Source organism: Bombina bombina, chromosome 6 (assembly GCF_027579735.1).
Source record: "Bombina bombina isolate aBomBom1 chromosome 6, aBomBom1.pri, whole genome shotgun sequence".
In the NCBI taxonomy this organism is placed as follows: domain Eukaryota; kingdom Metazoa; phylum Chordata; class Amphibia; order Anura; family Bombinatoridae; genus Bombina; species Bombina bombina.
Genome location: NC_069504.1, coordinates 413,299,957 through 413,321,874, shown reverse-complemented (window position 1 = coordinate 413,321,874; position 21,918 = coordinate 413,299,957). Strand labels below are relative to the sequence as shown.

Below are 21,918 nucleotides of genomic sequence, written 5' to 3'. Positions count from 1 at the left end.
ACTCGTCGTATCTTGTAGAAGAAAAGGAAATTTATGCTTACCTGATAAATTGATTTCTTCTGTTATGTGTGATCAGTCCACGGGTCATCATTACTTCTGGGATATAACTCCTCCCCAACAGGAAATGCAAGAGGATTCACCCAGCAGAGCTGCATATAGCTCCTCCCCTCTACGTCAGTCCCAGTCATTCTCTTGCACCCAACGACTAGATAGGATGTGTGAGAGGACTATGGTGATTATACTTAGTTTTTATGACTTCAATCAAAAGTTTGTTATTTTAAAATAGCACCGGAGCGTGTTATTACTTCTCTGGCAGAGTTTGAGGAAGAATCTGACAGAGATTTTTTACTATGATTTTAACCGGAGTCGTTAAGATCATATTGCTGTTCTCGACCATCTGAGGGAGGTAAAGGCTTCAGATCAGGGGACAGCGGGCAGATGAATCTGCATTGAGGTATGTGGCAGTTTTTATTTTCTGAATGGAATTGATGAGAAAAGCCTGCCATACCGTTAAAATGACATGTATGTATACACTTCAGTATTCTGGGGATGGTATTTCACCGGAACTACTGTGTTAAAGGTCACTAATCCTTTTAATAACTATTCTCATGTTAAACGTTTTTGCTGGAATGTAGAATCGTTTACATTGCTGAGGTACTGTGTGAATAAATATTTGGGCATTATTTTCCACTTGGCAGTTTTTTGCTCTAATTGTGACAGTTTCGTTTCTCTTCACTGCTGTGTGGGAGAGGGAGGGGCCGTTTTTGGCGCTCTTTGCTACGCATCAAAAAATTCCAGTCAGCTACTTTTATATTTCCTGCATGATCCGGTTCATCTCTGACAGATCTCAGGGGTCTTCATACTTCTTTGAAGGGAGGTAAATTCTCTCAGCAGAGCTGTGAGAATTCTTATAGTGACTGTGTATAAAAAACGTTGTTTTGTTTTTCTTATGTACAAATTTAATTAGTGTTGTTTTCTACTAATGGGAAACAAACCTTTGCTAAAAGTTGTGTTGTTTTAAAGTTTGATGCAATAACTGTTTTTCAGTTCATTATTTCAACTGTCATTTAATCGTTAGTACCTCTTTGAGGCACAGTGCGTTTTTTTGCTAAAAAAGATTATAACCAAGTTGTAAGTTTTTTTGCTAGTGTGTTAAACATGTCTGACTCAGAGGAAGATATCTGTGTCATTTGTTCCAATGCCAAGGTGGAGCCCAATAGAAATTTATGTACTAACTGTATTGATGCTACTTTAAATAAAAGTCAATCTGTACAATGTGAACAAATTTCACCAAACAGCGAGGGGAGAGTTATGCCGACTAACTCGCCTCACGCGACAGTACCTGCATCTCCCGCCCGGGAGGTGCGTGATATTTTGGCACCTAGTACATCTGGGCGGCCATTACAGATAACATTACAAGATATGGCTACTGTTATGACTGAAGTTTTGTCTAAATTACCTGAACTAAGAGGCAAGCGTGATCACTCTGGGGTGAGAACAGAGTGCGCTGACAATGCTAGGGCCATGTCTGATACTGCGTCACAGCTCGCAGAGCATGAGGACGGAGAGCTTCATTCTGTGGGTGACGGTTCTGATCCAAACAGACTGGACTCAGATATTTCAAATTTTAAATTTAAATTGGAGAACCTCCGTGTACTACTAGGGGAGGTCTTAGCAGCTCTCAACGATTGTAACACTGTTGCAATACCAGAGAAACTGTGTAGGTTGGATAAATACTTTGCGGTACCGGCGAGTACTGACGTTTTTCCTATACCTAAGAGACTAACTGAAATTGTTACTAAGGAGTGGGATAGACCCGGTGTGCCGTTCTCACCCCCTCCAATATTTAGAAAGATGTTTCCAATAGACGCCACCACTCGGGACTTATGGCAAACGGTCCCCAAGGTGGAGGGAGCAGTTTCTACTTTAGCTAAGCGTACCACTATCCCGGTGGAGGATAGCTGTGCTTTCTCAGATCCAATGGATAAAAAATTAGAGGGTTACCTTAAGAAAATGTTTGTTCAACAAGGTTTTATATTACAACCCCTTGCATGTATCGCGCCGATTACGGCTGCGGCAGCATTTTGGATTGAGTCGCTTGAAGAGAACCTTAGTTCCTCTACGCTAGACGACATTACGGACAGGCTTAGAGTCCTTAAACTAGCTAATTCTTTCATTTCGGAGGCCGTAGTACATTTAACCAAACTTACGGCTAAGAACTCAGGATTCGCCATACAGGCACGCAGGGCACTGTGGCTAAAATCCTGGTCAGCTGATGTTACTTCTAAGTCCAAATTACTTAATATACCTTTCAAGGGGCAGTCCTTATTCGGGCCCGGGTTGAAAGAAATTATCGCTGACATTACGGGAGGTAAGGGCCACGCCCTACCTCAAGACAAGGCCAAAGCTAAGGCTAGACAGTCTAATTTTCGTCCCTTTCGGAATTTCAAAACAGGAGCAGCATCAACCTCCACTGCACCAAAACAGGAAGGAGCTGTTGCTCGTTACAGGCAAGGCTGGAAGCCTAACCAGTCCTGGAACAAAAGCAAGCAGGCCAGGAAACCTGCTGCTGCCCCAAAGACAGCATGAACCGAGAGCCCCCGATCCGGGACCGGATCTAGTAGGGGGCAGACTCTCTCTCTTCGCCCAGGCCTGGGCAAGAGATGTTCAGGATCCCTGGGCACTAGAGATCATATCTCAGGGATACCTTCTAGACTTCAAATTATCTCCCCCAAGAGGGAGATTTCATCTGTCAAGGTTGTCAACAAACCAGATAAAGAAAGAAGCGTTTCTACGCTGCGTACAAGATCTGTTAACAATGGGAGTGATCCATCCGGTTCCGTGGTCGGAACAAGGACAAGGGTTCTACTCAAACCTGTTTGTGGTTCCCAAAAAAGAGGGAACTTTCAGGCCAATCTTAGATTTAAAGACTCTAAACAAATTCCTAAGAGTTCCATCGTTCAAAATGGAAACTATTCGGACAATCTTACCCATGATCCAAGAGGGTCAGTACATGACCACAGTGGATTTAAAGGATGCTTACCTTCACATACCGATCCACAAAGATCATCACCGGTATCTAAGGTTTGCCTTCTTAGACAGGCACTACCAGTTTGTAGCTCTTCCATTCGGATTGGCTACGGCTCCAAGAATCTTCACAAAGGTTCTGGGTGCCCTTCTAGCGGTACTAAGACCGCGAGGGATTTCGGTAGCTCCGTACCTAGACGACATTCTAATACAAGCTTCAAGCTTTCAAACTGCCAAGTCTCATACAGAGTTAGTTCTGGCATTTCTAAGGTCGCATGGATGGAAAGTGAACGAAAAGAAGAGTTCTCTTTTTCCTCTCACAAGAGTTCCATTCTTGGGGACTCTTATAGATTCTGTAGAAATGAAGATTTACCTGACAGAAGACAGGTTAACAAAACTTCAAAATGCATGCCGCGTCCTTCATTCCATTCAACACCCGTCAGTAGCTCAATGCATGGAGGTGATCGGCTTAATGGTAGCGGCAATGGACATAGTACCTTTTGCACGCCTACACCTCAGACCGCTGCAATTATGCATGCTAAGTCAGTGGAATGGGGATTACTCAGATTTGTCCCCTACTCTGAATCTGAATCAAGAGACCAGAAATTCTCTTCTATGGTGGCTTCATCGGCCACACCTGTCCAGGGGGATGCCATTCAGCAGGCCAGACTGGACAATTGTAACAACAGACGCCAGCCTACTAGGTTGGGGCGCTGTCTGGAATTCTCTGAAGGCTCAGGGACTATGGAATCAGGAGGAGAGTCTCCTTCCAATAAACATTCTGGAATTGAGAGCAGTTCTCAATGCCCTTCTGGCTTGGCCCCAGTTAATAACTCGGGGGTTCATCAGGTTTCAGTCGGACAACATCACGACTGTAGCTTACATCAACCATCAGGGAGGGACAAGAAGCTCCCTAGCAATGATGGAAGTATCAAAGATAATTCGCTGGGCAGAGTCTCACTCTTGCCACCTGTCAGCAATCCACATCCCGGGAGTGGAGAACTGGGAGGCGGATTTCTTGAGTCGCCAGACTCTTCATCCGGGGGAGTGGGAACTTCATCCGGAGGTCTTTGCCCAAATACTTCGACGTTGGGGCACACCAGAGATAGATCTCATGGCGTCTCGCCAGAACGCCAAACTTCCTCGCTACGGGTCCAGATCCAGGGATCCGGGAGCAGTTCTGATAGATGCTTTGACAGCACCTTGGAACTTCAGGATGGCTTATGTGTTTCCACCCTTCCCGCTGCTTCCTCGATTGATTGCCAAAATCAAACAGGAGAGAGCATCAGTAATTCTAATAGCACCTGCTTGGCCACGCAGGACTTGGTATGCAGATCTAGTGGACATGTCATCCTGTCCGCCTTGGTCTCTACCTCTAAGACAGGACCTTCTGATACAGGGTCCATTCAAACATCAAAATCTAACTTCTCTGAAGCTGACTGCTTGGAAATTGAACGCTTGATTTTATCAAAACGTGGTTTTTCTGAGTCGGTTATTGATACCCTGATTCAGGCTAGGAAGCCTGTTACCAGAAGGATTTACCATAAAATATGGCGGAAATACCTATACTGGTGCGAATCCAAAGGTTACTCCTGGAGTAAGGTTAGGATCGCTAGGATATTGTCTTTTCTACAAGAAGGTTTAGAAAAAGGTTTATCAGCTAGTTCATTAAAGGGACAGATTTCAGCTCTGTCCATCTTGTTACACAGACGTCTGTCAGAAAATCCAGACGTCCAGTCCTTTTGTCAGGCTTTAGCTAGGATCAAGCCTGTGTTTAAAGCTGTTGCTCCACCATGGAGTTTAAACTTAGTTCTTAACGTTTTACAGGGTGTTCCGTTTGAACCCCTTCATTCCATTGATATAAAAATGTTATCTTGGAAAGTTCTGTTTTTAATGGCTATTTCCTCGGCTCGAAGAGTCTCTGAGTTATCAGCCTTACATTGTGATTCCCCTTATCTGATTTTTCACTCAGACAAGGTAGTTCTGCGTACTAAACCTGGGTTCTTACCTAAGGTAGTCACTAACAGGAACATCAATCAAGAGATTGTTGTCCCATCCTTGTGTCCAAATCCTTCTTCAAAGAAGGAACGTCTTTTACACAATCTGGATGTAGTTCGTGCCCTCAAGTTCTACTTGCAGGCAACTAAAGATTTTCGCCAAACTTCTTCCTTGTTTGTCGTTTACTCTGGACAGAGGAGAGGTCAAAAAGCTTCTGCTACCTCTCTCTCTTTTTGGCTTCGTAGCATAATACGTTTAGCCTATGAGACTGCTGGACAGCAGCCTCCTGAAAGAATTACAGCTCACTCCACTAGAGCTGTGGCTTCCACTTGGGCCTTTAAGAATGAGGCCTCTGTTGAACAGATTTGCAAGGCTGCAACTTGGTCTTCGCTTCATACTTTTTCCAAATTTTACAAATTTGACACTTTTGCTTCTTCGGAGGCTATTTTTGGGAGAAAGGTTCTTCAGGCAGTGGTTCCTTCTGTATAATGAGCCTGCCTATCCCTCCCGTCATCCGTGTACTTTTGCTTTGGTATTGGTATCCCAGAAGTAATGATGACCCGTGGACTGATCACACATAACAGAAGAAAACATAATTTATGCTTACCTGATAAATTCCTTTCTTCTGTTGTGTGATCAGTCCACGGCCCGCCCTGTTTTAAGGCAGGTAAATATCTTTTAAATTATACTCCAGTCACCACTTCACCCTTGGTTACTCCTTTCTCGTTGATTCTTGGTCGAATGACTGGGACTGACGTAGAGGGGAGGAGCTATATGCAGCTCTGCTGGGTGAATCCTCTTGCATTTCCTGTTGGGGAGGAGTTATATCCCAGAAGTAATGATGACCCGTGGACTGATCACACAACAGAAGAAAGGAATTTATCAGGTAAGCATAAATTATGTTTTCTTCTACGATACGACGAGTCCACGGCCCTCCCTGTCAATTTAAGACAGATTATATTTTTAATTTACAACTTCAGTCACCTCTGCACCTTTTTAGCTTTTCCTTTCTCTTCCTAAAACCTTCGGTCGAATGACTGGGGGTGGAGGGAAGGGAGGAGCTATATTTACAGCTCTGCTGTGGTGCTCTTTGCCACTTCCTGTTAGCAGGAGGATGATATCCCACAAGTAAGGATGAAATCCGTGGACTCGTCATATCGTAGAAGAAATCAATTTATCAGGTAAGCATAAATTTCCTTTTTCACTTTACTACCCATTTTTTATAAACTACATTACATCAAATCATGCATTCCAAGTGAAGCAATGTTGACATTGCTGTATTGTAAACTATACATCAAGTCTATTTTTTTCTGTACAACCTTGTAAATGTATGCTTTTAAGTGACTGTATTTTCAACATAGGATTCGAGAAAAGACCAGGGATGAAGGCAAATGGAGGGAATATGACAGACACAGAGACAAATACAACTGGCGGAGGGGGAGAAGCAAAAGTCCCCCTAAAAGCAAACCTACAAATAGAAGTCGGAGTCGCAGCAGAGGAAGAAGCAGAGAGCGGGAATTAATCAGGAATAGAGGTACACTGTGCAGCAATCTGTAGATTTTATATGAACGGCTAGCATTAGCTTATGTATGTAATGGTCACACTAATTCTTTTCATCCAGCCTTCTGCTTATCTAGTCAACTGGTAAATGTTCCAAAACTTTTATAGTATTTTGATATTATTTCTGGAGCATCAAACTTAGGCTTCAATTTTTTTTCAAATTTACTGTAGTTGTATTATTGGTGTGTTAATAATAGGACATAGACATTTTTTAGTTTTGTCATGAACAGTCACTATTTAAAAAAAAAATGTAAAATGATTTTTGCATAAAAGCAGATTTGGATTGTTATAGCTGACTTTGAAGCTAACAGGAAGTACCTCTGTGTACAACTGTACTTTAACCCCTTTGCTGCTAAGCCATGTGGCACCCCCCTATGCTATAGCCGGTTTTTCATTTTTTTTTTTTTTTTTTTTTTTTATATACTCCACATTTTAAACATCTATTTCAGTACTTTTCGATTGTAGCGATATCTAAATATTGGAAAAAGCTGCCATGTTTTATGTAGTGTACATGGTAAAGAACTGGATGGGTTTCATTATTTCCTAAATATTTCACACAAATGTTTTGATTCCATGTCTTGCATCAGTTTACCTTCTCAACATTTATGAGTCTATTACACCTAAGTTATGCAATAAAAATGCTAATTGGAATTTAGAAGAACATATTTACTTTATATATTTTTTTTTTTAGCTTTGCTCCCTCATGCAATGAATCCATAAAGAAGTGAGAATAAAATATTTGACTATAAAACTAGATTTGAAACAACATCTTTCTTTTCCTTCATCTTTTTGGCTCACAATTAATTTAAAATGTAAGAACTAAATATGTTTTTCTTTGTGTTCTTTGATATGCTTAAAGTGAAGGTAAACTTTGGTGAATGAAAGCCCGTTTTTTAAAAATACTATTAAAAACGGGCACTTTAATTCATCGAAGTTTACAAATCAGCCGTTTTGATTAAAAATTTACATTTCTTTCTTGTATTTGGCAAGAGTCTATGAGCTAGTGACGTATGGGATATACAATCCTACCAGGGGGGGCAAAGTTTCCTAAACCTCAAAATGCCTATAAATACACCCCTCACCACACCCACAATTCAGTTTTACAAACTTTGCCTCCTATGGAGGTGGTGAAGCAAGTTTGTGCTAAGATTTCTACGTTGACATGCCCTTCTCAGCATTTTGAAGCCCGATTCCTCTCAGAGTACAGCGTATGTCAGAGGGATGTGAAGGGAGTATCACCTTTTGAATGCAATGATTTCCCTAACGGGGGTCTATTTCATAGGTTCTCTGTTATCGGTCGTAGAGATTCATCTCCTACCTCCCTTTTCAGATCAACAATATATTCTCATATAACATTACCTCTACTGATAACTGTTTCAGTACTGGTTTGGCTATCTGCTATATGTGGATGGGGTGTCTTTTGGTAAGTATGTTTCTTTCATGTAATTAGCAAGAGTCCATGAGCTAGTGACGTATGGGATATACATTCCTACCAGGAGGGGCAAAGTTTCCCAAACCTCAAAATGCCTATAAATACACCCCTCACCACACCCACAAATCAGTTTTACAAACTTTGCCTCCTATGGAGGTGGTGAAGTAAGTTTGTGCTAGATTCTACGTTGATATGCGCTCCGCAGCAGGTTGGAGCCCGGTTTTCCTCACAGCGTGCAGTGAATGTCAGAGGGATGTGAGGAGAGTATTACCTATTTGAATTCAATGATCTCCTTCTACGGGTCTATTTCATGGGTTCTCTGTTATCGGTCGTAGAGATTACTTTTATATATACCATTACCTCTGCTGATTCTCGTTTCTGTACTGGTTTGGCTTTCTACAACATGTAGATGAGTGTCCTGGGGTAAGTAAGTCTTATTTTCTGTGACTCTAAAGCTATGGTTGGGCACTTTTTTATAAAGTTCTAAATATATGTATTCAAACATTTATTTGCCTTGACTCAGGATGTTCAACATTTCCTTATTTCAGACAGTCAGTTTCATATTTGGGATAATGCATTTGAATATATCATTTTTATCTTACCTTAAAATTTGACTTTTTTCCTGTGGGCTGTTAGGCTCGCGGGGGCTGAAAATGCTTCATTTTATTGCGTCATTCTTGGCGCGGACTTTCTTGGCGCGAATTTTTTTTTTCTATTTCCGGCGTCTTACGTGTCGCCGGAAGTTGCGTCATTTTTGACGTTTTTCGCGCCAAAAATGTCGGCGTTTCGGATGTGGCGTCATTTTTGGCGCTAATAGCATTTAGGCGCCAAATATTGTGGGCGTCAAATTTGTCTCCACTTTATTTAAGTCTCATTATTAGTTGCTTCTGGTTGCTAGAAGCTTGTTCACTGGCATTTTTTTCCCATTCCTGAAACTGTCATTTAAGGAATTTGATAAATTTTGCTTTATATGTTGTTTTTTCTATTACATATTGCAAGATGTCCCACGTTGCAACTGAGTCAGAAGATACTACTGGAAAATCGCTGCCTGGTGCTGGAACTACCAAAGCTAAGTGCATCTGCTGTAAACTTTTGGTAGTTGTTCCTCCAGCTGTTGTTTGTATTAAATGTCATGACAAACTTGTTAATGCAGAAAATATTTCCTTTAGTAAAGTACCATTACCTGTTGCAGTTCCTTCAACATCTAATGTTCAGAGTGTTCCTGATAACATAAGAGATTTTGTTTCTGAATCCATTAAGAAGGTTATGTCTGTTATTCCTCCTTCTGGTAAACATAAAAAGTCTTTTAAAACTTCTCTTTATACAGATGAATTTTTAAATGAACATCATCATTCTGATTCTAATGATTCTTCTGATACAGAGGATTCTGTCTCAGAGGTTGATGCTGATAAATCGTCATATTTATTTAAAATGGAATTTATCCGTTCTTTACTTAAAGAAGTCCTAATTGCATTAGAAATTGAGGATTCTGGTCCTCTTGATACTAAATCTAAACGTTTAGACAAGGTCTTTAGATCTCCTGTGGTTATTCCAGAAGTTTTTCCTGTTCCTGGTGCTATTTCTGAAGTAATTTCCAGAGAATGGAATAATTTGGGTAATTCATTTACTCCTTCTAAACGTTTTAAGCAATTATATCCTGTACCGTCCGACAGATTAGAGTTTTGGGACAAAATCCCTAAAGTTGATGGGGCTATTTCTACCCTTACTAAACGTACTACTATTCCTACGTCAGATGGTACTTCCTTTAAGGATCCTTTAGATAGGAAAATTGAATCCTTTCTAAGAAAAGCTTATCTGTGTTCAGGTAATCTTCTTAGACCAGCTATATCATTGGCTGATGTTGCTGCAGCTTCAACTTTTTGGTTGGAAACTTTAGCGCAACAAGTAACAGATCATGATTCTCATAATATTATTATTCTTCTTCAACATGCTAATAATTTTATCTGTGATGCCATTTTTGATATTATCAGAGTTGATGTCAGGTTTATGTCTCTAGCTATTTTAGCTAGAAGAGCTTTATGGCTTAAAACTTGGAATGCTGATATGTCTTCTAAATCAACTCTACTTTCCCTTTCTTTCCAGGGTAATAAATTATTTGGTTCTCAGTTGGATTCTATTATCTCAACTGTTACTGGTGGGAAAGGAACTTTTTTACCACAGGATAAAAAATCTAAAGGTAAAAACAGGGCTAATAATCGTTTTCGTTCCTTTCGTTTCAACAAAGAACAAAAGCCTGATCCTTCATCCTCAGGAGCAGTTTCAGTTTGGAAACCATCTCCAGTCTGGAATAAATCCAAGCCTTCTAGAAAAGCAAAGCCAGCTTCTAAGTCCACATGAAGGTGCGGCCCTCATTCCAGCTCAGCTGGTAGGGGGCAGGTTACGTTTTTTCAAAGACATTTGGATCAATTCTGTTCACAATCTTTGGATTCAGAACATTGTTTCAGAAGGGTACAGAATTGGTTTCAAGATAAGACCTCCTGCAAAGAGATTTTTTCTTTCCCGTGTCCCAGTAAACTCAGTGAAAGCTCAAGCATTTCTGAAATGTGTTTCAGATCTAGAGTTGGCTGGAGTAATTATGCCAGTTCCAGTTTTGGAACACTGGCTGGGGTTTTGTTCGAATCTCTTCATTGTACCCAAGAAGGAGAATTCCTTCAGACCAGTTCTGGATCTGAAAATATTGAATCGTTATGTAAGGATACCAACATTCAAAATGGTAACTGTAAGGACTATATTGCCTTTTGTTCAGCAAGGGCATTATATGTCTACAATAGATTTACAGGATGCATATCTGCATATTCCGATTCATCCAGCTCACTATCAGTTCCTGAGATTCTCTTTCCTGGACAAGCATTACCAGTTTGTGGCTCTGCCGTTTGGCCTAGCTACAGCTCCAAGAATTTTTTCAAAGGTTTTCGGTGCCCTTCTTTCTGTAATCAGAGAACAGGGTATTGTGGTATTTCCTTATTTGGACGATATCTTGGTACTTGCTCAGTCTTCACATTTAGCAGAATCTCATACGAATCGACTTGTATTGTTAATTCAAGATCATGGTTGGAGGATCAATTCACTAAAAAGTTCATTGATTCCTCAGACAAGGGTAACCTTTTTAGGGTTCCAGATAGATTCAGTTTCCATGACTCTATCTTTGACAGACAAGAGACGTCTAAAATGGATTTCAGCTTGTCGAAACCTTCAGTCACAATCATTCCCTTCGGTAGCCTTATGCATGGAAATTCTAGGTCCTATGACTGCTGCATCGGACGCGATCCCCTTTGCTCGTTTTCACATGCGACCTCTTCAGCTCTGTATGCTGAATCAATGGTGCAGGGATTACACAAAGATATCTCAATTAATATCTTTAAAACCGATTGTCCGACATTCTCTGACGTGGTGGACAGATCACCATCGTTTAATTCAGGGGCTTCTTTTGTTCTTCCGACCTGGACTATAATCTCAACAGATGCAAGTCTTACAGGTTGGGGAGCTGTGTGGGGGTCTCTGACGGCACAAGGGGTTTGGGAATCTCAGGAGGTGAGATTACCGATCAATATTTTGGAACTCTGTGCAATTTTCAGAGCTCTTCAGTCTTGGCCTCTTCTGAAGAGAGAGTTGTTCATTTGTTTTCAGACAGACAATGTCACAACTGTGGCATACATCAATCATCAAGGAGGGACTCACAGTCCTCTGGCTATGAAAGAAGTATCTCAAATTCTGGTTTGGGCGGAATCCAGCTCCTGTCTAATCTCTGCGGTTCATATCCCAGGTATAGACAATTGGGAAGCGGATTATCTCAGTCGCCAAACGTTGCATCCGGGCGAATGGTCTCTTCACCCAGAGGTATTTCTTCAGATTGTTCAAATGTGGGAACTCCCAGAAATAGATTTGATGGCGTCCCATCTAAACAAGAAACTTCCCAGGTATCTGTCCAGATCCCGGGATCCTCAGGCGGAGGCAGTGGATGCATTATCACTTCCTTGGAAGTATCACCCTGCCTATATCTTTCCGCCTCTAGTTCTTCTTACAAGAGTAATCTCCAAGATTCTGAAGGAATGCTCGTTTGTTCTGCTGGTAGCTCCAGCATGGCCTCACAGGTTTTGGTATGCGGATCTTGTCCGGATGGCCTCTTGCCAGCCGTGGACTCTTCCGTTAAGACCAGACCTTCTGTCACAAGGTCCTTTCTTCCATCAGGATCTCAAATCCTTAAATTTAAAGGTATGGAGATTGAACGCTTGATTCTTGATCAAAGAGGTTTCTCTGACTCTGTGATTAATACTATGTTACAGGCTCGTAAATCTGTATCTAGAGAGATATATTATAGAGTCTGGAAGACTTATATTTCTTGGTGTCTTTCTCATCATTTTTCCTGGCATTCTTTTAGAATTCCGAGAATTTTACAGTTTCTTCAGGATGGTTTAGATAAAGGTTTGTCCGCAAATTCCTTGAAAGGACAAATCTCTGCTCTTTCTGTTTTTTTTCACAGAAAGATTGCTAATCTTCCTGATATTCATTGTTTTGTACAAGCTTTGGTTCGTATAAAACCTGTCATTAAGTCAATTTCTCCTCCTTGGAGTTTGAATTTGGTTCTGAGGGCTCTTCAAGCTCCTCCTTTTGAACCCATGCATTCATTGGACATTAAATTACTTTCTTGGAAAGTTTTGTTCCTTTTGGCCATCTCTTCTGCCAGAAGAGTCTCTGAATTATCTGCTCTTTCTTGTGAGTCTCCTTTTCTGATTTTTCATCAGGATAAGGCGGTGTTGCGAACTTCTTTTGAATTTTTACCTAAGGTTGTGAATTCCAACAACATTAGTAGAGATATTGTGGTTCCTTCATTATGTCCTAATCCTAAGAATTCTAAGGAGAAATCGTTGCATTCTTTGGATGTTGTTAGAGCTTTGAAATATTATGTTGAGGCTACTAAGTCTTTCCGTAAGACTTCTAGTCTATTTGTCATCTTTTCCGGTTCTAGGAAAGGTCAGAAAGCTTCTGCCATTTCTTTGGCATCTTGGTTGAAATCCTTAATTCACCATGCTTATGTCGAGTCGGGTAAAACTCCGCCTCAAAGGATTACAGCTCATTCTACTAGGTCAGTTTCTACTTCCTGGGCGTTTAGGAATGAGGCTTCTGTTGATCAGGTTTGCAAAGCAGCAACTTGGTCCTCTTTGCATACTTTTACTAAATTCTACCATTTTGATGTGTTTTCTTCGTCTGAAGCAGTTTTTGGTAGAAAAGTACTTCAGGCAGCGGTTTCAGTTTGAATCTTCTGCTTATGTTTTTCATTAAACTTTATTTTGGGTGTGGATTATTTTCAGCAGGAATTGGCTGTCTTTATTTTATCCCTCCCTCTCTAGTGACTCTTGCGTGGAAAGATCCACATCTTGGGTAGTCATTATCCCATACGTCACTAGCTCATGGACTCTTGCTAATTACATGAAAGAAAACATAATTTATGTAAGAACTTACCTGATAAATTAATTTCTTTCATATTAGCAAGAGTCCATGAGGCCCACCCTTTTTGTGGTGGTTATGATTTTTTTGTATAAAGCACAACTATTCCAATTCCTTATTTTATATGCTTTCGCACTTTTTTATCACCCCACTTCTTGGCTATTCGTTAACCCCTTAATGACCAAGGACGTACGCCACACGTCCTCAAAAAAAAGACAGTTAATGACCGAGGACGTGTGGCATACGTCCTTGGTCTGGAAAGCAGCTGGAAGCGATCCTGCACGCTTCCAGCTGCTTTCCGGTTATTGCAGTGATGCCTCGATATCGAGGCATCCTGCAATAACCCCCCTTGGCCATCCGATGCAGAGAGAGCCACTCTGTGGCCCTCTCTGCACCGGACATCGGTGGCCGGTATCGTTGGTGGGTGGAAGCAAGTCTGGGAGGCGGGTGGTCGGCCATCGATGTGCCGAATGGAGTGGAGGGGGGCGGGATCGGGGGCGGGAGGGGCGGGAGCGCGCGCGTGCACGGGGGGCGGCGGGCGGGCGCGTGCACGGGGCGGGAGCGGAAGGGAACCGCTGCACTACAGAAAAATAAACTGGGAGAAGTAAAAAAAATTAAGTTTTTAAAGCTGCTAAGGGACATGGAAGGGGTGGGGGGTTGATCTTGGGGGGGGGGGGGGAAGCTACACTACAGAAAAAATCATTTAAAAAAATAAAAAGGCACATTTTTTTGACTACACTGGGTACTGGCAGACAGCTGCCAGTACCCAAGATGGCGCCCATTAAGGCAGAGGGGGAGGGTTAGAGAGCTGTTTGGTGGGGGATCAGTGAGGCTGGGAGCTAAGGGGGGATCCTACACAGCAGCATATGTAAATATGCTAAAAAAAACACAAATAAAGCCCAAATATAGCTTTTATTTTAGTACTGGCAGAGTTTCTGCCAGTACTTAAGATGGCGGGGACAATTGTGGGGTGGGGGAGGGAAGAGAGCTGTTTGGGAGGGATCAGGGGGTCTCATGTTTCAGGTGGGAGGCTGAGCTCTACACTAAAGCTAAAATTAACCCTGCAAGCTCCCTACAAGCTACATAATTAACCCCTTCACTGCTAGCCATAATACACGTGTGAAATGCAGCGGCATTTGGCGGCCTTCTAATTACCAAAAAGCAACGCCAAAGTCATATATGTCTGCTATTTCTGAACAAAGGGGATCCCAGAGAAGCATTTACAACCATTTGTGCCATAATTGCACAAGCTGTTTGTAAATGATTTCAGTGAGAAACCTAAAATTGTGAAAAATTTAACGTTTTTTTTAATTGATCGCATTTGGCGGTGAAATGGTGGCATGAAATATACCAAAATTGGCCTAGATCAATACTAGGGGTTGTCTACTACACTACACTAAAGCTAAAATTATCCCTAAAGGCTCCCTACATGCTCCATAATTAACCCCTTCACTGCTGGGCATAATACACGTGTAGTGCGCAGTGGCATTTAGCAGCCTTCTAATTACTAAAAAGCAACGCCAAAGCCATATATGTCTGCTATTTCTGAACAAAGGGGATCCCAGAGAAGAATTTACAACCATTTAAGCCATAATTACACAAGCTGTTTGTAAATAATTTCAGTGAGAAACCAAAAGTTTGTGAAAAAAATTGTAAAAAAGTGAACGATTTTTTGTATTTAATCGCATTTGGAGGTGAAATGGTGGCATGAAATATACCAAAATGGGCCTAGATGAATACTTTGGGATGTCTACTAAAAAAAAATATATACATGTCAATGGATATTCAGAGATTCCTGAAAGATATTAGTGTTCTAATGTAACTAGCGCTAATTTTGAAAAATAATGGTTTGGAAATAGCAAAGTGCTAATTGTATTTATGGCCCTATAACTTACAAAAAAAGCAAAGAACATGTAAACATTGGGTATTTCTAAACTCAGGACAAAATTTAGAAACTATTTAGCATGGGTGTTTTTTGGTAGTTGTAGATGTGTAACAGATTTTGGGGGTCATAGTTAGAAAAAGTGTGTTTTTTTCAATTTTTTCCTCATATTTTATATTTTTTTTTATAGTAAATGATAAGATATGATGAAAATAATGGTATCTTTAGAAAGTCCATTTAATGGCGAGAAAAACGGTATATAATATGTGTGGGTACAGTAAATGAGTAAGAGGAAAATTACAGCTAAACACAAACACCGCAGAAATGTAAAAATAGCCTTGGTCCCAAACGGACAGAAAATGGAAAAGTGCTGTGGTCATTAAGGGGTTAAACTGATTTGTGGGTGTGGTGAGGGGTGTATTTATAGGCATTTTGAGGTTTGGGAAACTTTGCCCCTCCTGGTAAGAATGTATATCCCATACGTCACTAGCTCATGGACTCTTGCTAATATGAAAGAAATGAATTTATCAGGTAAGTTCTTACATAAATTATGTTTTTTTATTACTTAAGACACCCCAGCTATGGTTTGGCACTTTATGCTTTTATATAAAGTTCTAAATGAATATATTGTACTTATATTTCCTTGTGCAGACTGTTGGTTTCATTTTTGGGGAAAATAAACATATTAAGAAATATTTTTTTCTTACCTGGGGTTTTAGTCTTTTTTTCTGATTGACTACATTTTGCTTACAAATTGCGGGCAGTTCTTGGCTCGCGGATGCACCAAATGCTCGACTTTATTGCGTCATTCTTGGCGCGAGAATTTTTTTGGGCCGAAAGTACGTCCGTTGACGCAAGTTCGTCATTTCCGGCATCGTAATTGACTCTGAGTCTTACACATGGTTGCGTTGTTAGTGACGCAAGTGTGTCATTTCCGGATGTTGTTGGCGGCAATTTTTTTTCTCAGTTACGTTGTGCATCATACTTGGCGCCAAATTTTTCATTTATTTATTACCCATTGCTTTTCTTCTGTTAAGTGTGATCAGTCCACGGGTCATCATTACTTCGGGGATATTACTCCTCCCCAACAGGAAGTGCAAGAGAATTCACCCAGCAGAGCTGCATATAGCTCCTCCCCTCTACGTCACTCCCAGTCATTCTCTTGCACCCAACGACTAGATAGGATGTGTGAGAGGACTATGGTGATTGAAGAAGAATCTACCAGAGTTTTTACTATGATTTTAGCCGGAGTAGTTAAGATCATATTGCTGTTTCTCGGCCATCTGAGGAGAGGTAAACTTCAGATCAGGGGACAGCGGGCAGATTAATCTGCAAAGAGGTATGTAGCAGCTTTTATTTTCTGACAATGGAATTGATGAGAAAATCCTGCCATACCGATATAATGTCATGTATGTATATTTTACACTTCAGTATTCTGGGGAATGGTACTTCACTGGAATTACACTGTGTACATAAAACTTTTTAGCCTATTTTGCAGGGACTAGCAACAGGCTTTTTAATAACTCTTAATTTATGTTAAACGTTTTTGCTGGAATGTAAAATCGTTTTCATTTTCTGAGGTACTGAGTGTATAAATGTTGGGCACTATTTTTCCACTTGGCAGTTGCTTGATCTAATTTCTGACAGTTTCTGATCTCTCTCACTGTTGTGTGTGAGGGGGAGGGGCCGTTTTTTGGCGCTTTTGCTACGCATCAAAAAATTTCAGTCAGCAGCTCATTGTATTTCCTGCATGATCCGGTTCATCTCTACAGAACTCAGGGGTCTTCAAAACTTGTTTTGAGGGAGGTAATTCTCACAGCAGAGCTGTGAGATTGTAGTTGACTGTGATAAAAAACGTTTATTCTGTAATTTTCTGCTATCAGAGTTAGTTGTCTTTTGCTAATGGGAGCAAACCTTTGCTAAAGTTGTGTTGTTTACAAGGATTGATGCTATAACTGTTTCAGTTTATTAATTTTCAACTGTCATAAATCTTCTGTGCTTCTTATAGGCACAGTACGTTTTCATAATATTTTACTAGAATTGTATTCCAAGTTGCAAGTTTATTTGCTAGTGTGTTAAACATGTCTGATTCAGAGGAAGATACCTGTGTTATTTGTTCCAATGCCAAAGTGGAGCCCAATAGAAATGTATGTACTAACTGTATTGATGCTACTTTAAATAAAAGTCAATCTGTACAAATTGAACAAATTTCACCAAACAGCGAGGGGAGAGTTATGCCGTCTAACTCTCCTCACGTGTCAGTACCTGCATCTCCCGCTCGGGAGGTGCGCAATATTGTGGCGCCCAGTACATCTGGGCGGCCATTACAGATAACATTACAAGATATGGCTACTGTTATGACTGAAGTTTTGGCTAAATTACCAGAACTAAGAGGCAAGCGTGATCACTCTGGGGTGAGAACAGAGTGCGCTGATAATACTAGGGCCATGTCAGATACTGCGTCACAGCTTGCAGAACATGAGGACGGAGAGCTTCTGTCTGCGGCTGACGGTTCTGATCCAAACAGATTGGATTCAGATATTTCAAATTTTAAATTTAAGCTGGAGAACCTCCGTGTATTACTAGGGGAGGTGTTAGCGGCTCTGAATGATTGTAACACAGTTGCAATACCAGAGAAAATGTGTAGGTTGGATAAATATTTTGCGGTACCAACGAGTACCGACGTTTTTCCTATACCTAAAAGACTAACTGAAATTATTACTAAAGAGTGGGATAGACCAGGTGTACCGTTCTCACCCCCTCCGATATTTAGAAAAATGTTTCCAATAGACGCCACCACACGGGACTTATGGCAAACGGTCCCTAAGGTGGAGGGAGCAGTTTCTACTTTAGCTAAGCGTACCACTATCCCGGTGGATGATAGCTGTGCCTTTTCAGATCCAATGGATAAAAAGTTAGAGGGTTACCTTAAGAAAATGTTTGTTCAACAAGGTTTTATATTGCAACCCCTTGCATGCATTGCGCCGGTCACGGCTGCAGCGGCATTCTGGATTGAGTCTCTGGAAGAGAACATTAGTTCAGCTACTCTGGACGACATTACGGACAGGCTTAGAGTCCTTAAACTAGCTAATTCTTTCATTTCGGAGGCCGTAGTACATTTAACTAAACTTACGGCTAAGAATTCAGGATTCGCCATTCAGGCACGCAGAGCGCTGTGGCTAAAATCCTGGTCAGCTGATGTTACTTCTAAGTCTAAATTACTTAATATACCTTTTAAAGGGCAGACCTTATTTGGGCCTGGTTTGAAAGAAATTATCGCTGACATTACAGGAGGTAAAGGCCACGCCCTGCCTCAAGACAGGGCCAAACCTAAGGCCAGACAGTCTAATTTTCGTTCCTTTCGGAATTTCAAAGCAGGAGCAGCATCAACTTCCTCTGCCCCAAAACAAGAAGGATCTGTTGCTCGCTACAGACAAGGCTGGAGACCTAACCAGTCTTGGAACAAGGGCAAGCAGGCCAGGAAACCTGCTGCTGCCCCTAAAACAGCATGAATTGAGGGCCCCCGATCCGGGATCGGATCTAGTGGGGGGCAGACTTTCTCTCTTCGCCCAGGCTTGGGCAAGAGATGTCCAGGATCCCTGGGCGCTAGAGATAATATCTCAGGGATACCTTCTGGACTTCAAATACTCTCCTCCAAGAGAGAGATTTCATCTGTCAAGGTTGTCAACAAACCAAACAAAGAAAGAGGCGTTTCTACGCTGCGTACAAGAGCTCTTGTTAATGGGAGTAATCCATCCAGTTCCACGGTCGGAACAGGGACAAGGGTTTTACTCAAATCTGTTTGTGGTTCCCAAAAAAGAGGGAACTTTCAGACCAATCCTGGACTTAAAGATCCTAAACAAATTCCTAAGAGTTCCATCGTTCAAGATGGAGACTATTCGGACAATTTTACCCATGATCCAAAAGGGTCAGTACATGACCACTGTGGATTTAAAGGATGCTTACCTTCACATACCGATTCACAAAGATCATTACCGGTACCTAAGGTTTGCCTTCCTAGACAGGCATTACCAGTTTGTAGCTCTTCCATTCGGATTGGCTACAGCTCCAAGAATCTTCACAAAGGTTCTGGGTGCTCTTCTGGCGGTACTAAGACCGCGGGGAATCTCGGTAGCTCCGTACTTAGACGACATTCTGATTCAAGCTTCAAGCTTTCAAACCGCCAAGTCTCATACAGAGTTAGTACTGGCATTTCTAAGGTCACATGGATGGAAGGTGAACGAAAAGAAAAGTTCACTCGTTCCACTAACAAGAGTTCCCTTTCTGGGGACTCTTATAGATTCTGTAGAAATGAAGATTTACCTGACAGAAGACAGGTTAACAAGACTTCAAAGTGCTTGCCGCACCCTTCATTCCATTCAACAACCGTCAGTGGCTCAATGCATGGAGGTAATCGGCTTGATGGTAGCGGCAATGGACATAGTACCCTTTGCACGCTTACACCTCAGACCACTGCAACTGTGCATGCTAAGTCAGTGGAATGGGGATTACTCAGACTTGTCCCCTTCTCTGAATCTGGATCAAGAGACCAGAAATTCTCTTCTATGGTGGCTTTCTCGGCCACATCTGTCCAGGGGGATGCCATTCAGCAGGCCAGACTGGACAATTGTAACAGCAGACGCCAGCCTTCTAGGTTGGGGTGCCGTCTGGAATTCTCTGAAGGCTCAGGGACAATGGAGTCAGGAGGAGAGTCTCCTACCAATAAACATTCTGGAATTGAGAGCAGTTCTCAATGCCCTCCTGGCTTGGCCCCAGTTGACAACTCGGGGGTTCATCAGGTTTCAGTCGGACAACATCACGACTGTAGCTTACATCAACCATCAGGGAGGGACAAGAAGCTCCCTAGCAATGATGGAAGTAACAAAGATAATTCGCTGGGCAGAGTTTCACTCTTGCCACCTGTCAGCAATCCACATCCCGGGAGTGGAGAACTGGGAAGCGGATTTCTTAAGTCGTCAGACTTTTCATCCGGGGGAGTGGGAACTTCATCCGGAGGTCTTTGCCCAAATACTTCATCAGTGGGGCAAACCAGAGATAGATCTCATGGCGTCTCGACAGAACGCCAAGCTTCCTCGTTACGGGTCCAGATCCAGGGATCCAGGAGCAGTCCTGATAGATGCCCTGACAGCACCTTGGGACTTCAGGATGGCTTACGTGTTTCCACCTTTCCCGATGCTTCCTCGATTGATTGCCAGAATCAAACAGGAGAGAGCATCAGTTATTCTAATAGCACCTGCATGGCCACGCAGGACTTGGTATGCAGACCTGGTGGACATGTCATCCTGTCCACCTTGGTCTCTACCTCTGAAACAGGACCTTCTGATACAGGGTCCTTTCAAACATCAAAATCTAACTTCTCTGAAGCTGACTGCTTGGAAATTGAACGCTTGATTTTATCAAAACGTGGTTTTTCTGAGTCAGTTATTGATACCCTAATACAGGCTAGGAAGCCTGTTACCAGAAGGATTTACCATAAGATATGGCGTAAATACCTATATTGGTGCGAATCCAAAGGTTACTCTTGGAGTAAGGTTAGGATTCCTAGGATATTGTCTTTTCTACAAGAAGGTTTAGAAAAGGGTTTATCTGCTAGTTCATTAAAGGGACAGATCTCAGCTCTGTCCATTCTGTTGCACAAACGTCTGTCAGAAGTTCCAGACGTTCAGGCTTTTTGTCAGGCTTTGGCCAGGATTAAGCCTGTGTTTAAAACTGTTGCTCCGCCATGGAGTTTAAACCTTGTTCTTAACGTTTTACAAGGCGTTCCGTTTGAACCCCTTCATTCCATTGATATAAAGTTGTTATCTTGGAAAGTTTTATTTTTAATGGCTATTTCCTTGGCTCGAAGAGTCTCTGAGTTATCAGCCCTACATTGTGATTCTCCTTATTTGATTTTTCATTCGGATAAGGTAGTTCTGCGTACTAAACCTGGGTTCTTACCTAAGGTAGTCACTAACAGGAATATCAATCAAGAGATTGTTGTTCCTTCTTTGTGTCCAAATCCTTCTTCGAAGAAGGAACGTCTTCTGCACAATCTGGATGTAGTTCGTGCCCTAAAGTTTTATTTACAGGCAACTAAGGAATTTCGACAAACGTCTTCCCTGTTTGTCGTTTACTCTGGTCAGAGGAGAGGGCAAAAGGCTTCTGCTACCTCTCTTTCTTTCTGGCTTCGTAGCATAATTTGTTTAGCCTATGAGACTGCTGGACAGCAGCCTCCTGAAAGAATTACAGCTCATTCTACTAGAGCTGTGGCTTCCACTTGGGCCTTTAAGAATGAGGCCTCTGTTGAACAGATTTGCAAGGCTGCAACTTGGTCTTCGCTTCATACTTTTTCCAAATTTTACAAATTTGACACTTTTGCTTCCTCGGAGGCTATTTTTGGGAGAAAGGTTCTTCAGGCAGTGGTTCCTTCTGTATAAAGAGCCTGCCTATCCCTCCCGTCATCCGTGTACTTTTGCTTTGGTATTGGTATCCCAGAAGTAATGATGACCCGTGGACTGATCACACTTAACAGAAGAAAACATAATTTATGCTT

General features: G+C 41.7%; 1 protein-coding gene across 1 annotated transcript in view; it reads left to right on the top strand.

The window, feature by feature from the left end:
* The window catches only part of RBM27 (RNA binding motif protein 27), a 647,841-nt gene that overhangs the window by 46,949 nt on the left and 578,974 nt on the right, over nt 1-21,918 (top strand). The window contains exon 6 of the mRNA XM_053719279.1: nt 6,387-6,559. Coding sequence (XP_053575254.1) covers nt 6,387-6,559 — 173 coding nt within the window. The remainder of the gene's footprint in view (nt 1-6,386; nt 6,560-21,918) is intronic.